Source organism: Aythya ferina (genome assembly GCF_964211825.1).
Source record: "Aythya ferina genome assembly, chromosome: 8".
In the NCBI taxonomy this organism is placed as follows: domain Eukaryota; kingdom Metazoa; phylum Chordata; class Aves; order Anseriformes; family Anatidae; genus Aythya; species Aythya ferina.
In genome coordinates this window covers 27,068,459-27,088,213 of record NC_140304.1, presented here as the reverse complement: position 1 = coordinate 27,088,213, position 19,755 = coordinate 27,068,459, and the positions used below count along the sequence as shown (strand labels likewise).

The window sequence follows — 19,755 nt, the reverse complement described above, 5'->3', positions numbered from 1 at the left end:
CTTCTTGTCCTATTGATTTGTTGATAAAGTTGAGGAGGCTGATGGGAAAACCAGGTTAAGAGAAAGGATAGCACAAAATTTATCTTCTACTGTTTTTAGATGCCTTCAAATATAAATGGTTGGATAAAAGAATTATTTAGTAAAGATTTTTCAGATATTTAAAAAATAAATTATTTCAAAACATGAAGTGCAACCCAAAGGTCAGATTACTAAGGAAACAGTTTGTGAATGTAGTCCAAATACACTTAGGCAGAACGTAAGTGTTCTGGCTGAAGACTGATTTGAATATGGCCACTTTTTAAAACAAATTGTACTAATGCATGTGTACGTACATATATGTTGTGTATGAGTGTAGTTTGAAAAAGTTATTAATGAAAACAGAATAGAGAAGCAGAATAGATAAATGAAAGCTATGGATAAAAGAAGACTAAAGGTCTGGCATATCCACATAAATACAGAGATCCGGTGTTCTAAATGTAATGATTAAAAAAATTAACTCACCCAGAAAAGCATCTTACTTAATCCTGGTCACTTCAGAATCCAGAAATTGGGAACGTGTCTTTACAAGTGGATTATAATTTACTGTATATATTCAAAAGAAGAAATTACTGAGAAGGGAATCTGAGGTAAGAACTGTAGTACTTTATGCATAAGATGCTGCCTGGATATTTGGGCACCTGTATTTGAGTGATCAATAAAAAAAAAATCAGCATCTTAATTCTGGAGGTTCCAAGGTTTTCATCTGTCAGTTTGCTTGACTGACATAAGCCCGTGTACAATATATATTACAAAGCAGTGCCATTCTGGATCAGCGTCTTGGTGTATGTTTTTTGTACAGTACCATTTGGAATTCATATATTGTGTGTTTATACGCTGAAATTAATTAGCGTCCACAAGCATGCACTTATGCAGCAGCTGAAGCCATTTTCACTCAAAAACAAACAAACAAACACCCTATCTCTGTATAATAAATAGTATGGTATTTGGAAAAATTGCTGAAGTAAGACTTGTGGCTCTAGTTCCCATCTTTACATTGATGAGAGCTTCAAACCTACAATTTAGAACGTCCCAACTGTTAACTCCATGCTTGACCAGTTCTTCAGTCCCTGCAGCTAAAGCTCTCCAGCTGTAAAGAGGAATAAAATGGATGGAGCCAGCCTGGAAGCAGGGCTTTGAGTACAGTGATGAGGGCACAACTCAGTGCTAGGAGATATGGACCTCAAGGAATACTTCTAATGGATAGGCAAAGAGGTGGAGCAGTATCAATCATCCATGGTGTTTCACTGTTATAAATACTTCTGCTTTTGGAGTTGCATGTGGATGTCTGTACAGGACTATTTTGGGCAGTAAAACTGGTTCATAAACTAGGCATCTATACTACTTTTTAAATATGTGCTATAGTCCTTGAGTTATGTAACTTTGAAAGCATATAACTATCTGACAGAGCTGTCTTTATCTTAGCATTTATTTTTTTTTCCCTCTCTTCTACCTTCCCCCTTCCCTCCCCTCAGTGGGTTGTATCGCCTGCAGACAAAATGAAGTACGATGAGATCTTTGTGAAAACTGACAAGGACATGGATGGATTTGTGTCAGGTGTGGAAGCCAGAGAACTATTCTTGAAGACAGGACTGCCTTCTGCTCTTCTTGCACATATCTGGTAGGGATTATTTTTCCTTGACAGCTGTTTAGACGATGGCATGGTTCTTGCTCTTTCCTAGCACTTTTCATGAAAAGTGGAAGCTGTTATTTTTGTATATGATAGCGTGGCATCTTTATTAACAGTGGTAACTTACTTGATTCTAGTAATGGACAGAAGTGGTGGGTGAGGAACAGGTTTATGCTGTGAGTTATTTCCTAGCTGGAGGAGGTAAAGAACCTGAACAGATGGTTACAAACAAATACTACACTTTAGCTGAATACCTGATTTAAGGCAACATAATGTATCAGCATTCAGATGCACAGCGACTAGCCATCTGAGGATTATCTGTGTAAAATTCTTAGCATGTAAGATTTATGGCCCATATAACTCTGTGACTCGTTTATCATTCGTTATAGTCAGTAATGACACCCGCTGTGTGATGGTGTGTTTTTCTAAATTTTTCCCCACTACATGTATAAACTATTTCACGACACTGGTAGGAAAAATGTCATTTTTTTCAAGGCATGATTAGCATAACTTTATTTAGGGAAGTCAGAAAAATTAGACAAACTTGTGTTGGCTGTGAGAAGTGCTTTAGTTCAGCAGTAACTTCAGTTACAAATATTCTGGTATTATGACTCAGTCCTGATTCTGCCTTTTACGAGACGAAAAATTGCTGTAACAGCTGTGGAAATTGCACAACCACTTTCTCTTTGCATTCTATGTTTGTGTAATGTTTTCTATTTATTTCCATGCTGTACTTATGTGTTGCATTTTTTTTAGGGGAGGAGATCACACAGTAGCAATTGTTACATTTCTAAATAACAGCAAGTACAGGAAACTTGTATGATTTATTTCATGTGTATCTCTGTCCAGGGCTCTCTGTGACATAAAGGACTGCGGGAAGCTTTCAAAGGAACAGTTTGCTTTGGCTTTCTATTTAATCAATCAGAAATTAACAAAGGGCATTGATCCACCTCAGGCTCTGACTCCAGAGATGATTCCACCTTCAGACAGAAATGTCAGTTTACAGAAGGTAAGGACAGGTTTGGCATATTCGGTATAAATTTCAAACAAAAAAGGTTAATTTCAAAAACTACACAGGAAACACCTCAAGTACTGGCAGACCTAAGTATATCATAATATCAGGAACAAAACAAGTCTTGATTGCAAAGAAGTGACAAAACACTGCTCCATTCATGTTTCGAAATGAAGCTGTCATTTATTACACCTGCCAACCAAGCGGAGAGATCTTATGTTGAGAAAGCATTATTTTCTATTTTGAAAGAATAATTCTTTTCCTGTCTAAAGAAATCTTAGTTTGCATCTGAAGTAACACGCACGAGTTTAATGTTGTTGTCCTAATGTGTTCTCAATTACCTCTTTTGCGTTTCTCTTTTTGAAAAAGTCTCAAAACTGAATAAAGTTTAAATACTTAAAGTTTTAAAAGTAAATGATCCACCATTTTATTCTTCACAGATAGTTTAAATGTCTTCATAGCCTGTTGATTGCCATCTATCTTAATCCAACAGTAGACTATACCTCAGCAGTTCAAGTTATATTTATCTGAATGACAGAGGTCATTGCAAATTCCTACTTGTTTTACACATCATAAAGTCTTACGTTTGTTACCTTTTCTTGGTTGTGCAAAACATTGACCTAATTCTACAACTTTCTTGAACAGAATGAGAAATCTACACCTGAAAAAAAATTAGAAACTCAAAATTTGGCACTACTTTTGAGTTTCTGTAACTGGTATCTTATTTCTTTTTACATTCTGTTTTTAAAAAGTAATTGCTTTATTTGCAACTCTACTAATCTTTTTTGTATGTTTGCTTTCCTTTCTATGTCTCTTTTCTAGTTTGGACTGTTTTTTCCATTCTGCACCACTCTGCTTTTCATCCTTATTATTCTGTCAGTTTGTTAACTCTGCTTTCTCAAGGTTAGAGAATCTTTGCTTTTCTAATATTTACTGTCTGTTGGTTTAATAATGAACATCCTTCTAAGACTCTTAAATAATCACTGAAATAGCACAGCACTTTTCTGAAGTGTCACAACATGTTGCTGTCTCAGATTATTGCTGGTTTTCCAGTTTTCCTCATCTGGAAGAATTCCAAGGTGCTTTGCAAATCTGAACTGCCATAGTGTCCTTAATTCGCTCCTGTGCAGAAAATGATTTGTGGGGTGGACTTCTGTGGCTGTTACGTGTTGGCAATGTGTGCTGCTTAAACTTAAGAGAAGATGCTTTGTATTACTCGATTGAAATTGCTGGGGAAGTGATGACAGAGTAGTAGCCCGGTGTGACAGTTGACAGTTTCCGTTAGGACTGATACCCATGGTTTTGCTGATTATATTTCAGAAAATGTAGTGGTGAGAACACATTAGATGAGATCAGCATTGTTTACTGCTACTCTATGTACGTTGTCGTCACAGAGGTCAATTGAATTTTGCGGTGGTTTTGCACTGCTAACATAAAACATAAGAGTAAGAATACTATGAAAGAAGGTAAGAGATGCCTTCTAGTTAGCTTTGTAAATCCTCAGCAAGAATTAATTTTACTAGATTGAGCTGGAGGTTTAGCTCATTTTGAGGTTTTTCCAAAGAGATGCTGCCCTCTTGGTTGGTATGAAAGAACTTGTTTTGCAAGAGTATTGTTCAAGAACTGAACCAAAGGATAAGAGCAGTGTGCAGAAACAGATTTTTAGCTTGTTTTCTTGAAGTGGTGTGGCTTAAATAGTAAAAAAACACTTAGGCTTCCTCTTCTGACTCACCTATATAAGAGTAGTAGCAGGAATATCAGTAACTATGATGGTAATCCATTATATTTTTGAAGTATGGAAAGTTAACTTGCTGTCCTTCTTGGTGGATGTTCAGCAATATACGTGCATACAAATTCTGTTCTCTGAAGTTTTGTTTATTTACAGAATTTCATTACCACAGTAGTATGACTTTTATTTCAATTGTGAAGCTTGAATGCAGATGCCATAAATTGGAAACAGAGCAGCAGTCTAGTATTTGTTGCCATTTCTTTACCTAAAACTGTTTGTAGTCACAAAACTTGAGCTTGTATTACTAGCCATAAAATTTAACTTTATATGCAATTTCCTTTTCTGGAATTTTGACAGGAATTGACTTTTATTGCTATTTTGAGTTAAAAACTGAAGTGTTGCTTGCATGGGTGTTGCAGTGTGGTAAATGGCAGCAAGTAATTCCAATTCCTGTCTTTTTTTTTTTTTTTTCTACTTGTAAAATTAAAGCTAAACTTGGCTTTTGTGGACTGCCTCTCTCCCTAAAGTTCTTATGAAGAATTGAAGATGAGATTGTACTATGTTTTGTTGAAGTTTGAATTATTGCGTGGAATTTCTTCAATTGACTAGAGCGAGAAGCACAGAAAGAATTTGTAGTTGTAGCTGATACCACCAAGTTTTCCTTCCTCCTTCTTAGGAGAAAGAAAAACTTCCTCGTTAGAACACCATGAGCAACTCAGCAAAACTCCTCTGATTTTGTCAGGATAGAATTGAACTTCATAGCTGTTTTGCCAGTTTGAGAAGCTGTACACTAACCAGTTTAAGAATAGCTGTATTTTTTTAACACATGCCATTTGCTTTAGTAAAATATGCATGAATAATGTGTAGTTCTGCTGAATAATATTCTCTGCTGCTGTGTGCTCAGATTTACTGGTTACGTCTTTTGTTGACCAAAGCTTTGTTACTTTTTTCCCCAGTATAGGCTTGAAAAAATATATAGTTAGGCTTTTATTTTATTTATTTTTTTTCTTTTTGCGGTATCACCTGCCTCTTAACTGTATGTATATGCCTTTCCTCTGAACTTTGTGTTTGTCCTGGTTAACTTTATTCAAAGTTTCAAGGAGTGAATGTATTATAGAACACAGTTACAGTGACTCTGGCTTCCTAAATATGTTCATGTTGTAGTAAGGCAGACTAGAACAATTACAGTATTTGCTAATTTGTGTCTTCAGAACTTGTTCTGTAGTCTTTTATATATACTTTTTTGAAATGGAAATAATTTGTATCATAGTAATTGTCTTATTATAAAGATACTAAGGAAATAAGAACTCATGGGCTATGACTTTGTATTATTGAAGTTTGTCAGTACTCTGGAGATTTGTGTTAACCTACGTAGATACGACTTAAAGCATTGCAAATGAAGTGTCTATACTCTGCAACAGGAGGATCACCAGGGTTGAAGAAATATGTATATTAGTAGTAAACAAACTAAACTGTTTTAAATGAATGGTAATAAGCTGTAGTTCTAAAGTGAAATGTATTTTACAGTTAAGACTTTTTGGTATGATGAAATGTCCTTTTGTGGAAGACATGCTTTCAAGAGTTTACAGGAGATAAACTGTTTGAATTACTAGATGTGTTTGATGTATGGTGTTTCCTGTTAATTTAGCATTTTTTTCTGTTAATTTAGACTGTTTTTAACATTTTTTTTAAGATTAAAGATTAGCAAAATAATGCTACGAACAGTTGTTACTTCTTGTGATAGTGCAAGCTATTTTTTAAAGTGAAGATAGTTGTCAGACTGCATAAACTATAAACTAACAGTATGTTTTCTTTATCTTTCAGGGTACTCAAGGACTCAATTCTGTAGCAGATTTTTCTGCAATTAAAGAACTTGATACATTAAACAATGAAATAGTAGATCTGCAGAGGTAGGTAAAGGAGGGATAGCTACAGTTGCCTCAGGTTCAGTTGTTATGCTTACTTTTTTTTGTTTATTTGTTTTTGTTAAGCCAACTAAATACATAAGAGGAAAAAATAGAAGGTAATGTAGTTTGTTTTGCTAAAATCAATAGTAGCAGGTCTGTAAAATTATTCTAATATTGTTTAACCCCTCAATTCTTTGTTATCTCAGATGGGTGCATTTATTAACAGCGAGATAGTGAAAGATCTGTCTTGTGTTTTGGGTGTTTCAGGAAACTGCATATTCTTGCATCCTGAGATCAAAATACTCTTGCTCATCTTAATTAGTAGATGAGCATACAGCAGATCTGTAGGGCGTGGGAGCCATGACAAATTGGCATTATACATGTAGGTCTTGATTTATAGAGGGAATCCTAAGGGCTTTTTCTTAATGGAGGCAGGGAAGTGAGACAGGAAGGCTCAAGAACAATACAGAGACAGAGTGGCAAGATGAGAGTTTGCACTTGGACCTTGGCTAGGATTTTGATGGGGATAAAGATGTAAATCCTACCCTTCTGTATGGTTGTACTGAGAAAAATCGTTCTAATTAGAGGTCTGCAGACCTTTGGTTTCCAAAAATTATTTCTAAGGTAATTAGGATAATGATTTCAAGTGACTAAGAAAATCAAGTTCATATATACTGTGTAGTCTCTGTCATACTCTCAAGACAGCAGATATTTTTCTTCAGTGATTTTTTGGTACTATTGTAAATTTACTGTAAATTCCTTCTGTCAAGAACAGTCAGTTAAGGTGCGTTGTCATGATGAAATCTGAGTGTCTTACTCATGTCACTTGTAGGAATGAATTAATTGTGCGATGTGTCAAAGCACAATCTGTTTCCTAAATAGATAAACGTTTTTTGCTTCAACTCCTTTTTACTCCCACTACCTCCTGGCTTGTCCCTGCTCTGGTTTCCTCTGTTCTTCCTTAAGTAGTATTAATACCAATTTTGGATTCATACATTTATTAACCTAAAATTTGATTTACAACTATATATATTTGCCAATATTATCTTAGAGAGAAAATGCTCACTAGTGTCAATTTTCAAATTGTTTTTTTACCATGTGTGTTTGCAGCCTAACATGCAAGCCAATGAAATTCTGAGAGCCAGTAATAGAAATTGTCTATTTTTGAAGTGCACATTTAAAACAATCAAACAAAAAGAACAACCAGAGGAATTTCTTCAAAAGAATGACAATGTTTTGAAAATTTAGCTTTTTGAGAGACTGAACAACAAAATACAGAATTGATGTGTTTGTGGCTCATCAGTGTGTGTGGGAAAATTTCTGGTGGCCAGTAGCTTTTTAATCTAATTCAATAAAAACATAACATGAAGAAGACCGAGGTTTAGGATTAGATGAGGAAAAAATGCAGAATACTTCTTAGTGAGGGTAAATCCCCTCTGGTACAGGGAATGACTTGTTTAGGGAAGTTGTGGAATCTGAATCGTTTTGAACCTGTCAGCAGTTCTGTTTTCTTCGGAAGGCCTCAAAGTTCCGTTTCAGTTGCACTATATTTCTGGAAGGCTATTTGTGAACTTTTTTGATCAGCATTGTGGGAGGCCAGACCAGATGTTCTTAATATTTTTTTTTGAGCCATAGAACCTTTTTCTTCCCCCAGCAAACCCTGTTTTGGTTTTGTGCTTTAAAGCTAGCTACAGCCCACAAATGAGTGGGATTCTTTCAAGCTTTACCAATACCACATTGCTCTAAAAGTGTGAATGGTTGAACTTAACTAGGTATGCCTCACCAGAGGTGCCATCCTTCGCACATGTTGGACAGCAGCAGTTACATTGTCTTGAATACAAATCAGGTTAGAAGGACTGCATAGCTGGTAAGTCAGTCCCTGAAAAGTGAAGAAATGGCAAAATGTCTCTAGAAAAACAGGGCAACCTCTCCCTGCCATATGTTCACATCGAGACTTTGTTTAAAAGCTACAGCTTCATAGCAAATTAGTGGTAAGAATTTTACTATCAACTCTATGAAACTATCAGCTCTATGAGCAGTTATCTATCACTTTTTATGAAAAAGAACTCTGATATTTTTCTGCCTTTTTAACTAATGTGGGTTCTAATTGTTAGCCTCCACGAAGCCTGGCCAGGGTTGTTTCCTATGTAGCTTAAAAATGCCGCTACTGACAAGGACCTCCTCAGTTGTCAGCTATCACAAATGTTTCAAATATGCTGGCTCCCATTCATAAATACTTCTCCATTCACAAATTGTTATAAAGCTTCTGGAGTTACTGATATTATTTCTTTTGTAAATCATGGTGTATGTGCATTAGAGAAACCATGTATTGTTTTTGTTGTGTTTGTTTTTTAATTTTTAATAATCCTTTTTAATTTATTTGATAAAAGGGTCTCTCGACCTGACTGCAATTAAGATATGTAGGGAAATTGTATTGCTTTCGTAAATTGACTTCAAGTTGGTTACAAATGTTTTTGTCAAGACCACAGGTATTTTTGTTTGTTTTCAAGTGCTGTGGTATGGGACGTCAAGATCTAGGAAATCTTACACGGCCAATAAATCAATTTTGTTGCCTGCTTTTGATTCTTTCAGTTGCTGGGCGTTCCTACAGGCATATAGTAGATAATTTGTAAAAGAAACAGAAGCATTCAGAAGAATTAGTAAATTGAGTAGGTTTGTGGTATTATTTTTGAAACAAAGACACATTGCTCCAAGTGGGAGTGGGTAGGGTAGACACTTTTTTTAGACTATATATGCTCAATTTGTTCTGCTCTGCCTGAGGCTACTGCCTAAGCTGTCCTTGTGCTGACTGACAATAGTTCTTTCACTTGATTTTTTCCGATTCATTGTTTGTGTTAAGATTTTGCCAGTGTAAGCTGGCTGTGAGTGGGTGTCATGGCCTGTTGCTTGCTTAGGGTCATCCAGATAGCAAGATTTAGGTACCTGACTTCCCTTGAAATAGAAGGGAAGTGAGCTTTATTTCTGGCAGTCTCCTCACATAGATGAGTGACAGTGTATATTAAGTCATGCTCACCTGCTGGCATTTATTTCCTGCTCAGTTTTCATACTCAGGCTGGAAAAACAACCAAACAACTATTTGTTGTTTGTTTTTACCTAATCAATTATTCAATCTTTTATCTTCAATTAGGAATAATCTGCCTGAATGCCTGCTGTGCTTGATAAGCATCTGAGAGCTCGATGGCGTTTTTCAACTTGACTTGTGTTTAGATCTGTGGAAGTGCTTTGTTGAGATTGAGCCCTTTTGTTTATGGAAAGTTACAGAAGGCAAAAATCAACAGAATTTTTTTCAACCCTGTGATGCTTCAAATATCTAAGTAAAACTATGCAATAAATATTGGTTTGTTAGAGAAATGTGCTATAGCTTTGATGGAAATGGCAGATCTGTGTCATATTTACATGATGATTTCATTCTGATGAATCGGAGTGAGAAGTTATGTGGAACTGGAAGGTTCACACTTAACAAAATAACTAGCCTTGTTCTGCGGTGTCTCTGCAACTTGTGTTTTCTTGTCCATGTAAGCCTTGCCTCTAGGCACAGCAATCAAGTTAATCGGATACTGAGACAAACAATAGTAGAACATAATATACAGTAATAAACAAGCATTTGCTCTGAAAAGATTAACATCTGTGACACCTGTTTTTTTCATCTTCCATTGCGTATGGTTTAACAGCAAACAACCATGGCTTAGCCTGAGTAAAGACAACTTTCTCAGAGCAGATACCCCCTTTACTTGGTGGACAGAAATATCTTATTCCTTATTGGAGAAGAGTAAACAATAAAATTAACTGTTTTGGATTGTTTACCAATCTGCTGCTATTAACAGACAAAGTTACCTTAATTTTAATATGCATTAGTAATATCATTTGATAGCTTTTCCTTGTGGTACTTCATTTAGATATGTTAGGTCTGTCATCACTGCTCAAATTCTATTCAATATATGTCAGAATTTAATAACAATCTATAAAAGTGGGTATCTATATAGAAAAGCTGTTGCTAAATCTGTAAAGCGTAATGCTTTAGTCTCTTAATTCTCATATGCTTTCTTTTAAACAAGCACTTCTGAGTAGTGTGGCTTTTTCCTTTATAAAGCTATTGTTATCTGACTGCCAAGAATTTATTGATGATAATTCCCCTGTCATCACCGGTCACGTTTAAGTTTGCATAAATGTCTGTAGGGACAGACTTGATATGACACAGCAAATAACTATGTGCGGAGTCCCCTAAGCATACTCTGATTACGGCAAGCTAACTTTTCTTCTTCTGAGTGAATTTATCAACAGATACATCTAAAATATGATGGTCAAGGTTAATAATCCACCAGGTTGGCCTCCTGGAAATGTTTTCTAGCTGCTGTTAGTGTAGGAATTACTGTATTTGCAGGGGTTAACAGATGGAATCTGATGCAATCCCTCCCACTTTTCCCAGCAGTTTTCATTAGACAAGTGCTCCATAGCAACAGTGAGATCACTGAAGACAGTATTTCATTGATTTCTCCCTCCCGCCCCCTTCCGTTTTTGAGCCATTCTTATCACTAAAGTGCAGTTGGCTGAAGAGGCATCTTTTTTTATGCAAAACGCTTATGTGGGCTTCTGTCTTGTAAATAATTTGGAAAGCAGAAATCCCTTGCATCTCCTGTGTTTAATGTTTCACTATGTATTTAAAGAGAGATACGGGTTTAGGAGGCTGGATAACTGTACCTGCTGTAGCTGATGTTCTGAAGTATTCTTGCATTGTTTGCTGGTCTTCTAGGGAAAAGAATAATGTAGAACAAGACCTGAAGGAAAAAGAAGATACCATCAAACAGAGGACGAGTGAGGTCCAGGTAAGTAAGGCACAGAATTATTGCTCAGATATCTGATACCGACCAATGTGATGTTTTAATGGCAATGAGATTATCGAATCTTTAGATCACATCACTTACTGAGTGGTAGCTAATTTAAAAAAAAAACAAAACTCTGAAGTGTATTTGATATATGAATGTGGATTGGTGAGGGTCTGTATATTTATTCATATTTGTGAGCTTCTAGAATATATAGGCTACATGGAGTTTTAAATTAAAAATATTTCAAAATATATTTTTAAGCAAGACTAGCTAATGTCTAATTAAAACTGAAGAACATACTGTAGTACTGCAAATTAGTAAACTTAAGTAGCTGAGTTAAAAGGACTTAGATATGGGGCTGCTACTTAAGAGTCGTAATAATTACCTGCTCGAGAGGAATGCTGCCACAAGTTAATTTTGCCTAACATAAGTGAATTTTAAATAAAATCAAATACATTTTTTTTAGGATTATATTGAACTTTTCATAATTGAATAGAAAATTTGATTTTTACAAGTATTTTATGAATAAAAAATTATATAGTCAACATCACTGTATAGGATGCTAACGGTGTAAGCTCTGAATTAAATGCTGCAAAGCATGTTTCAATTAATCACGAGGTGCAAAAGCAGATGGAGTTGCTGCATTAAGAAAAAAAAAAAACCTTCAGTGTTATATCTGATCCTTTACATTTATTTGTGCATTTGTTTCAGGAATCTTTATTAGTTCAAATACTTGTTATTTGATTAAGACTAAATAATGCAAATTTCTGCATTTTACTTTGCCTTGGAGGTTGGGAGGTTGGGGAAGAAAGCCAATGTGTTACAACCATTGTGACTTTTGTGCTTGGCTATTTAATATCCTTAAAGCCTGGGTGATAATTAATAGTGTGACCTCTTGGAAGATAATAAGATGCTGGCCTGTTTGTCACAATGGCAGCCAGATTCAGCAGCTGCTGGAATGCATGCAGAAGTTGACCCAGTCTGTGATTCTGTCTGTGCATGCACTAGTCATTCCTCTCCTCACCATGCAGATTCCCTTTTCACAATGTAAAAAATTCTTCTGGGCATTTCTCTATGAGCACAGAGGGTGATTTTGTTAGTTTGTTGTAGAATGTTTGCCTTCAAGTGAAGGTTGAGCTCTGTGGTGCCTTTGTACAAAGCTAAATTAAATCCTTACTTTTAATGATAGAAGGCCTAAAACGTAACAATATTAGTGTGATCTGCTTGTTTATTGTGTAGTGTTTGACAGTCAGCAACATCACAGAATGAATGAAATCATTGTATCCAGAGCAGTCCTGTTGGAAGCAACTGTCTTAGGTCTTTAACCTCTTAGTGATCACATAAGCTATTTATATCTGGTTAAATGTAGAGCTAGAGTTCTGTCAGTCTGCAGAGAAGGAACGGTCTATTACTGGATTGTCAGAAAAATGGGAAAGCATCAGGATCAAATGGGATGTGACTGCAGCATTTATTCGAACTGGTGGCCCCCTACCTCTGGTCTCCTTCTTGTTCTTGAATGCTGGAGAACCTGCATATTTCATGAAACTTTCTAGAACTTCACAGAATAGTGGTGACAGACTAAGAATATCTTTACATCGTGTTCTCTTTACATCATGTTCTTCTGTTTTTATTCTAATGGTGATATTTCTGAGATGGTTTTCACAAACACAGTGTTCCACAGTGTTCCAATCTGCCACCTTTGATAAAGCTAATTTAGTGGTATCACACTCTAGGTTTCATGATACCAGGGTTGTATCCACAGACACAAATTATAAGCTCACGAATAGCCAAGGTTTGTGATGGATTGAACAGATTTGTATGGGAGGAAGGAAAGGTTAAGTGTTTTTCTCCATAAAATAATTTATACACTATGTAAATTGAGGCTAAGAGGCAAAAATGGAAAAAGACTTGGAGGGAAAACAACATATTGATAAATTTTAATACATATTTTATTTTATTAAAATATTAGCTCTCTCTTAGCAACGATTAAGGGATGTGTTTTTTCATAAGAAGCTATAGGAAGAGTAGCAAAGATCATGAGAAACTGAGGCATTTCCCTCATTTATTCTGTGGTGGAGTTCATGTTATTTGGTGTGCGGTCCTTGTAAGAAAACATTTGAAAGCAAGCATCCCCTCTCTCTCCAGCCACCCATTTGCTCTTCTAGAGCCAGGTATTGGTTGGAGCACTGGGTGCTGCCTCAAGCCATGGGCTTTTGGCTACCTTTGCAAGACTCAGATCCTCTGTGGAGCACTTCATGTGTGTAGGGTTTACAGTCTACCCACGAAGACTCTGAAATAAATGGTGATTCTCTCCTGGCTTTCCCAACAAGGATTGTGTTCCTTAGAATTTTATTGACATGAAGCCAAAAGGTTTGCTTCCCATTTTAAATGGAACACTGAAACTTTGTAAAGAGCATTTTAGAACAAATGCATGCAACTCCTGAACAAAAGTTAGTTAATATAAGTTCACATCTGTGGAGGAAAGAAAATGTATCTGCATTTGCAGTGCCATTTCAGAGAAGAACAAAAAAGTGAAAAGCATTTTGGGAATATGTCCTTCCAAGCAGTCTGGCCTTTTCTTCTAGCCTTTTGACTTCTTTGTTGGCCTGAGTTTTCATAAGCAGATTTTTTTTTTTTCCTCTGAGTATCCCCCCTCAACATTGTACTGTCCTTACTCTTTCTTGTTAAGTATGAGACTGGCAAGCTATTAAATCTATTGCCTGTCTGTGGAAATAGAGATCCCTACTCAATTCCTTGTCTGCCACTACAATGGAGAGTTACAATAATCATAAACCTAACACCGGGATTACCAATAAAAATACTAGTTTGTACTCAAATGTGTTACATTGGGGGTAATACTTCGATCTTCATGAAGTAAACTGGGCTTCTATTAAACGTCAAAGAACACCTTCAATGGGAGAAGCATCTTAACAATCAAGCTCTGAATGAGGTCCTACATTGAGACATTTGTTAAATTAAAACTGTGTGTGCAAAGTTCAGTGCTTGGGTTGGGGCCTGGTTTACTTCATGAAGATGTATGTTTGAGAATTGCACCAGCTCTGTGTGTTGTGTCCACTCTAACCTTTACTTTTGGAGTAGCTACGTGATCATGGTCTTGTTTATTATATGTGTGTTAATTTTTTTTGTTTGCTTTTTTGTTTTCTCTCACTTCTGGGAGGTATCGGGCTTAGTCAGGCCTTTTCAGAGCTGCTTCTCTCTTGCTATGGCTAGGACAGCTACTGGGATTCAAGAAGCAGTAGCAAGGTTGGAGGTGATCCATATTTAGCTTGTGTGTATGTGAGTGTTTGCTTCCTTTAGAGGAAAAGAGACTGAAATCTCTTTAAGGTGTTACCTCCACCTCCACATCCACCCCCTCTCGCCCTGGTTGCTTATGTTGTGTGTCAGCTGCTATTTGATTTTCAAAGTGATGTGAAAAACAAATGCATCAAAACAGTTTCCCAATTATTTAAGTTGCTAGCTGCTGTCAGAGCCTTTTGTGCGTGTTGGTGTGTCTTCCATAAATTAGAAATAACTAGTAAGTCATCTACTCTGACTGCTGTACATGGAATGTTTAACTATTAATGTTTTTACTTAACTTGATACATAGGTTTTTGAACTTTTTTTGCAAATGCATCTATGAAGCTTCTTTAGGTAGCCTTCCAGTTGTCTTGAGGTCCCCCATTTGTCTAGCATCCGACTGCCTTTCTGTTTCTCTCATTTTTTTTTGTCCTGATTATTTGGAGGTGTTAACATGTGTGGATTAACTGTCTCACTTACAGAATAAAAATAAATAAATAAAAATCACCTGAAAATGACAACAGGATCTTAGCTTAGAACAGCACACACATGCATGATCTAATCAGAAATTCATGTCAGCTTGTTTTCTTACTGTCATTAATTTTCTTTCATCTCTGTTCTTTCTTTAGTGTTGTATATGATTCTTCCTTCAACTGCCATATTTTCTTGGAAAGGCTGCAATCTTCTCTTTTCATCTAATACTTTTCCTTTTGTATTAATCTTTTTTTGATCTCTCTGTATTACCTCTTCCTCTTGACTTTGACAATTCTTTCAAAATTCTTGTCTTGATTTTTCTTTTAAATGTTATCTCTGGAGTTTAACCAAGTCTAAACTTTGCTGTTGCTCAGAAGCGAACTAATTATCGTATGATGCTACTTCATGTATTTAAAATGCAAGATACGTAACTACAGCTGTTTCTTAAATTAAAATGTATCTTATTTTCATGTGTGGAATGTTCATTTCTTACAATTACTGTAACCTGAAAACAAAATTTTGGCTGATTTGTGGAAAAAATTTGAGTTCGGGAAGATATTGAAGGAAGTACATTTGAGTTAATAAGGTGCTGGCTTTCTTCTTCACCATACTGCTACAGCAAGTTTGTATTTTGGAATAGGTATTTCAAAGGGGAGAGGAGCAGAATAAAGAATTTCTGTTAAGGAAGTTGTGAAAATGTATTGGTAAAATATCAGAGAGAGATAACAGGCTAAACAAATGCAACTTACAGATTTGAAATAGAATCCTATGTCCCTGGGAGTAAAATACTTAATCTCTGTGTGGAGGTGTGGTCTTCAATATTGCAGTGAGATTACTTTTACTAAAGAAAAAGCAAATAACGTGGTTATTTTTGTCTTAGAATTAAAATGAGAATACTTGCTTGCCTGAATACTAGTCTTTGAAAGATAACTTAGTGATACTCTGAAATCTGACCAATCATTACCTCAATTTATACTTTGGAATTCAGTGGTAAGGAGGAGTGGGGAACAAATACAAAGCAAATCTTTTTTTTATTACAGGATCTACAAGATGAAGTAAAGCGGGAGAGCAATAATCTGCAAAAGCTGCAAGCTCAGAAACAGGAAGCCCAGGAAATCCTTAATGATCTTGATGAGCAGAAGGCCAAGTTGGAGGAGCAACTTAATGATATCAGGCAGAAGTGTGCAGAGGAGGCCCATTTGGTAAGGCCTTTGACAGAGAAAATGCCTCTTTCTGAAGAATGTAGCCATGCAGTGTGTTGCAGCTGTTGGGAAAGGAGAAAAAAATTTAAAGAATAATCAGCATGAATTTCAGGATTTTGTGGACAATAGAGAATAGGAGATACATCTCTGATTTCAGCAATGTTTGTGGTATTTGGTGCTCACCGATGCTACATTGTGTACAAATGTATATCACTAAAATAAGACTGTGTGCAAGCAAATGCTGCAAATTTATAATGCAATATAAGTGAAATTAGAAGCAATACACAATGGGACTGATTTCCTGAGAGTTTGGGGAAAAAGTGATTTTTTTCTAATGTAAATTTTTAGTATTTCTTTGCTGTCTAAAATGTTATCTTCAATATTAGAAATACCAGTGTTGGTTAGGAGAACAACTTGAATAGTTCATTGAGACCAATGCTGAATTAACCTCTTGTTCAGGTATGATCTATAATATCTGCAGTAGAGGTTTCATACCTCTTTTGGTCATAAACAATATTTGCTGGACATGTTTGGAGTTTTTTTTTTAATTTGGCCTTGAAATATTTGTTTATGCATTAGATTGCCATGCTGAAGGCTGAAATAACAAGCCAGGAGTCAAAGATTTCAGCGTATGAAGATGAACTGACCAAAGCTCAAGAGGAGCTGAGTCGTCTGCAGCAAGAAACTGCAGAGCTCGAGCATTGCATAGAGTCTGGGAAAGCACAGCTGGGACCTCTTCAGCAACATCTGCAGGATTCACAACAGGAAATCAATTCCGTAAGGCAGTGTGAAAAGATGAGGGGAAAAAAACAAAGGAACAAAACCCAAAATGTTTTAGCTGACAACCTTTAGTGTTTTTTTCATAAGGGGAAGGCACTTGTTTATTTCTTCACTGTTTGCTCGTGCCTTTCCACTGCTTGCACAGAATGTCTGTATAGTAGTTAGGGTTCTTAGAGGCTGACTCAAATTGCTCAAGGTATTTAATGATATCTCTCCAAGTTTTGATAATAAAAAGGGAATTTATTATACTTCATAAATAATTTCTCTTAATGTAATGAATGACAAATGGCTAGTGCCTCTTTAGATTCCCTACTAGATGTGTAGGGAATTTCAGTTTTTGTCTTTAGCCATGGCCTGGGGCATGGTCTTGCTATTCTTTAACTGATGTGATGTTGGTATAAAATTATTAATGACATAGTGTATTTTTGAAGGAGGAAAGTGAAGTGAACGTAAGAAAAAATTGTATTGAGACTAAATACTGAGAAACAGGTTGCTGTACTGATTTTGAGCACAGAACTGCACTTTGTGTGTGCGATCGATGATTTATTACTTCAGTGATGTTTTAGCTTGCGCACCCTTTTGTTACCATTTTTTTCCTTCTCTCGCATACCCACAGTCTGCTAACGTGTGAGCCGGAGCCATGTCATTATCAAGTTGAAAACAACCTTTCTATTAACTTTGAACCCTAGAAATGGCTGACTTCTGGATCAGTTCCTTCACTTGATTCATATCTAACTTCTTAACAGTCTTTTTTTTTAAAGACTTCCACTGCTAGGACACTTTCCTCTGTTGTATTATGACATATACAAAACCAAGTATAAAAACTACGAATTTCTTCTGGAAACTGAGGAGTAAAAAATTGATGTTCTTTTATCAAAGGTAGAAGGAAGATAGTGCTATTTCAATATCAATAACTAATAATCATAACAAGAGATGATTGCAAGTAATGGATCTGATGCAATTATGTAAGTGACTGGTTATGCCTGACTGTACTAAAAACCTGTTTTTGTTGTAGACTTCTTTCATATAAATACTCCTGAGTTCACTGCTCTTGGCTCAGAAAAAATGAACAAGAGGTCCTTTGATGCTTTAGGCAAGAGTTTCTAATGGTTGATCTGAGATCAGCGTATTTGAAAGATGCCTTGGTATTGTCTTTGCTGTCACCTGATCTGTGATGTGCAAAGCAAGGAAAACACTATTAGGTGATTGACCTAGTAGAAATCAGTGGGATGTAGATGCCTAAATATCTGAACTGTGTGCATCCTTCTGCATAATCTGCCACGTTCAGTAATTTCTTCAGAAATTGCAGATTGTTTTAGATGTTTGCTGTGAGGTACTGCATTATGCATGTTGTTGAAATAACGACATGGATGTAGCTATCTGCTTAGGAAGATATATTATGGATTCTGTAGATGTCAAAAGTCATGTGAGAGAAGATAATGAATTTGTAATTTTCTTTGGAAGACAAGAATTCTTTTTAAGCAGCCTTTTTAATTTATGGAGTTTAAGGCAATTTCAAATGAGTAAGTTAAAAGAAAAAAAAAAGCTTTGCAAAGGAAGTCTTCTTGTGAGTTTGAGTGGGGAAAAAAGGGAACAAGTCTTGATGTTTCCAGTGACTGCCAGCAATATGGTCTGCTTCCTCGGCAGAAGGTTCTCAGGTCTCTCTTTCAACTATGCTACATTTCTTCTAGGCCTGATTTGTACTGCTTTCTCAAATGTCACCCTTTGAAAGAACATGATTTTTATTATACTTGCTTAAGGAAAGTAAGAACTTTAGATACACGTCTTCCATTTTATGTTTAAGAAGGTATGGTTATATTCTAGCATTTGTGTGCTGCTGTATAGATACATATACATTTATTTCTGCTTACAGGTGCAGACGAAACTTCTTGAGCTCAAAGAATTGGAAAATAACCAATTTAGTTGGCACTCTCAGACTCATAACATACTTGTTAATGGAACTGCAGATCATTCTAGTCTTAGCAACAGCAGCAGTGAAACTGCTAACCTTAATGAGAATGCTGAAAGGGAGAGTATAGCAGAAGAAGAACAAGTAAACAATGCATCTCCAGTGAGTACAGTGTTTTGCCTGCTTGATCATAATGCAATGCAGCTGTGAAGTTAAAATAAATTAAAATATATATTAAGATGGATTATGTTTTGTTTTTAAACACTTGTAGAAGTGAACTTTCAGGATGTTATTCTGAGGGAGTATTTCAGGATCTGAAAGTTGATAATCAGAAAAAGAGGCAATGTTAGCTTGGCTGGAAAGTGGCAACAAAAATTTGTCTATTTGTTTCCAAAGCAAAATGTCTTAAATTGAAGAATAGAATTAATATTAAAGAAGAGCAGCTGTTTTCCAGTTGGTGCAACAGAAATGGAATGAGGAAGAGGACAGAATATCTGAAGACGTCTTGCTTTCTAAACGTCCCTCTTTGTCTCAGTAGTTTTCTGATTTTTTTTTTAATAACTTTCACAGGGTTTATGGAACACTTCAGTGTGTTCTATTATAGCTATGAACCTACTGAGGTATCTTTTAACATATTCTTACAGCTATGTGATACTTAGAATAGTACTTGTAGTGTAGTCTTCTATTTATTTATACTGAATTGCTTTTATCCTTACATAGGCAAGGAATAGTCCTGAAACAACAGCTGCTGTTGTGGAAGAAGAGAAAGAGATCCCAGCTGCAAATATTACCAAAAAAGTGAGTTTGATCAAATCTGAGGGAGGAAAAAATGTAATAAAAAAAAAAAAAAACCCTACCACCAACAAAACATAACCTAGTTAAACTGTTTGAGGTTTGCATCATGTCACGTACATGATGGCTATGGAACATCAGAG

The 19,755-nt window shown here is 35.9% G+C and overlaps 1 protein-coding gene across 9 annotated transcripts in view; it reads left to right on the top strand.

Moving 5' to 3' along the window:
• Positions 1-19,755, top strand: part of EPS15 (epidermal growth factor receptor pathway substrate 15) — a 45,447-nt gene that overhangs the window by 15,130 nt on the left and 10,562 nt on the right. For all 9 annotated transcript variants that reach the window (XM_084526950.1, XM_084526943.1, XM_084526944.1 and 6 more), the window contains exons 10-17: positions 1,512-1,657; positions 2,516-2,675; positions 6,232-6,317; positions 11,086-11,158; positions 15,970-16,131; positions 16,711-16,908; positions 18,785-18,982; positions 19,541-19,618. In XM_084526950.1, coding sequence (XP_084383076.1) covers positions 1,512-1,657; positions 2,516-2,675; positions 6,232-6,317; positions 11,086-11,158; positions 15,970-16,131; positions 16,711-16,908; positions 18,785-18,982; positions 19,541-19,618 — 1,101 coding nt within the window. The remainder of the gene's footprint in view (positions 1-1,511; positions 1,658-2,515; positions 2,676-6,231; positions 6,318-11,085; positions 11,159-15,969; positions 16,132-16,710; positions 16,909-18,784; positions 18,983-19,540; positions 19,619-19,755) is intronic.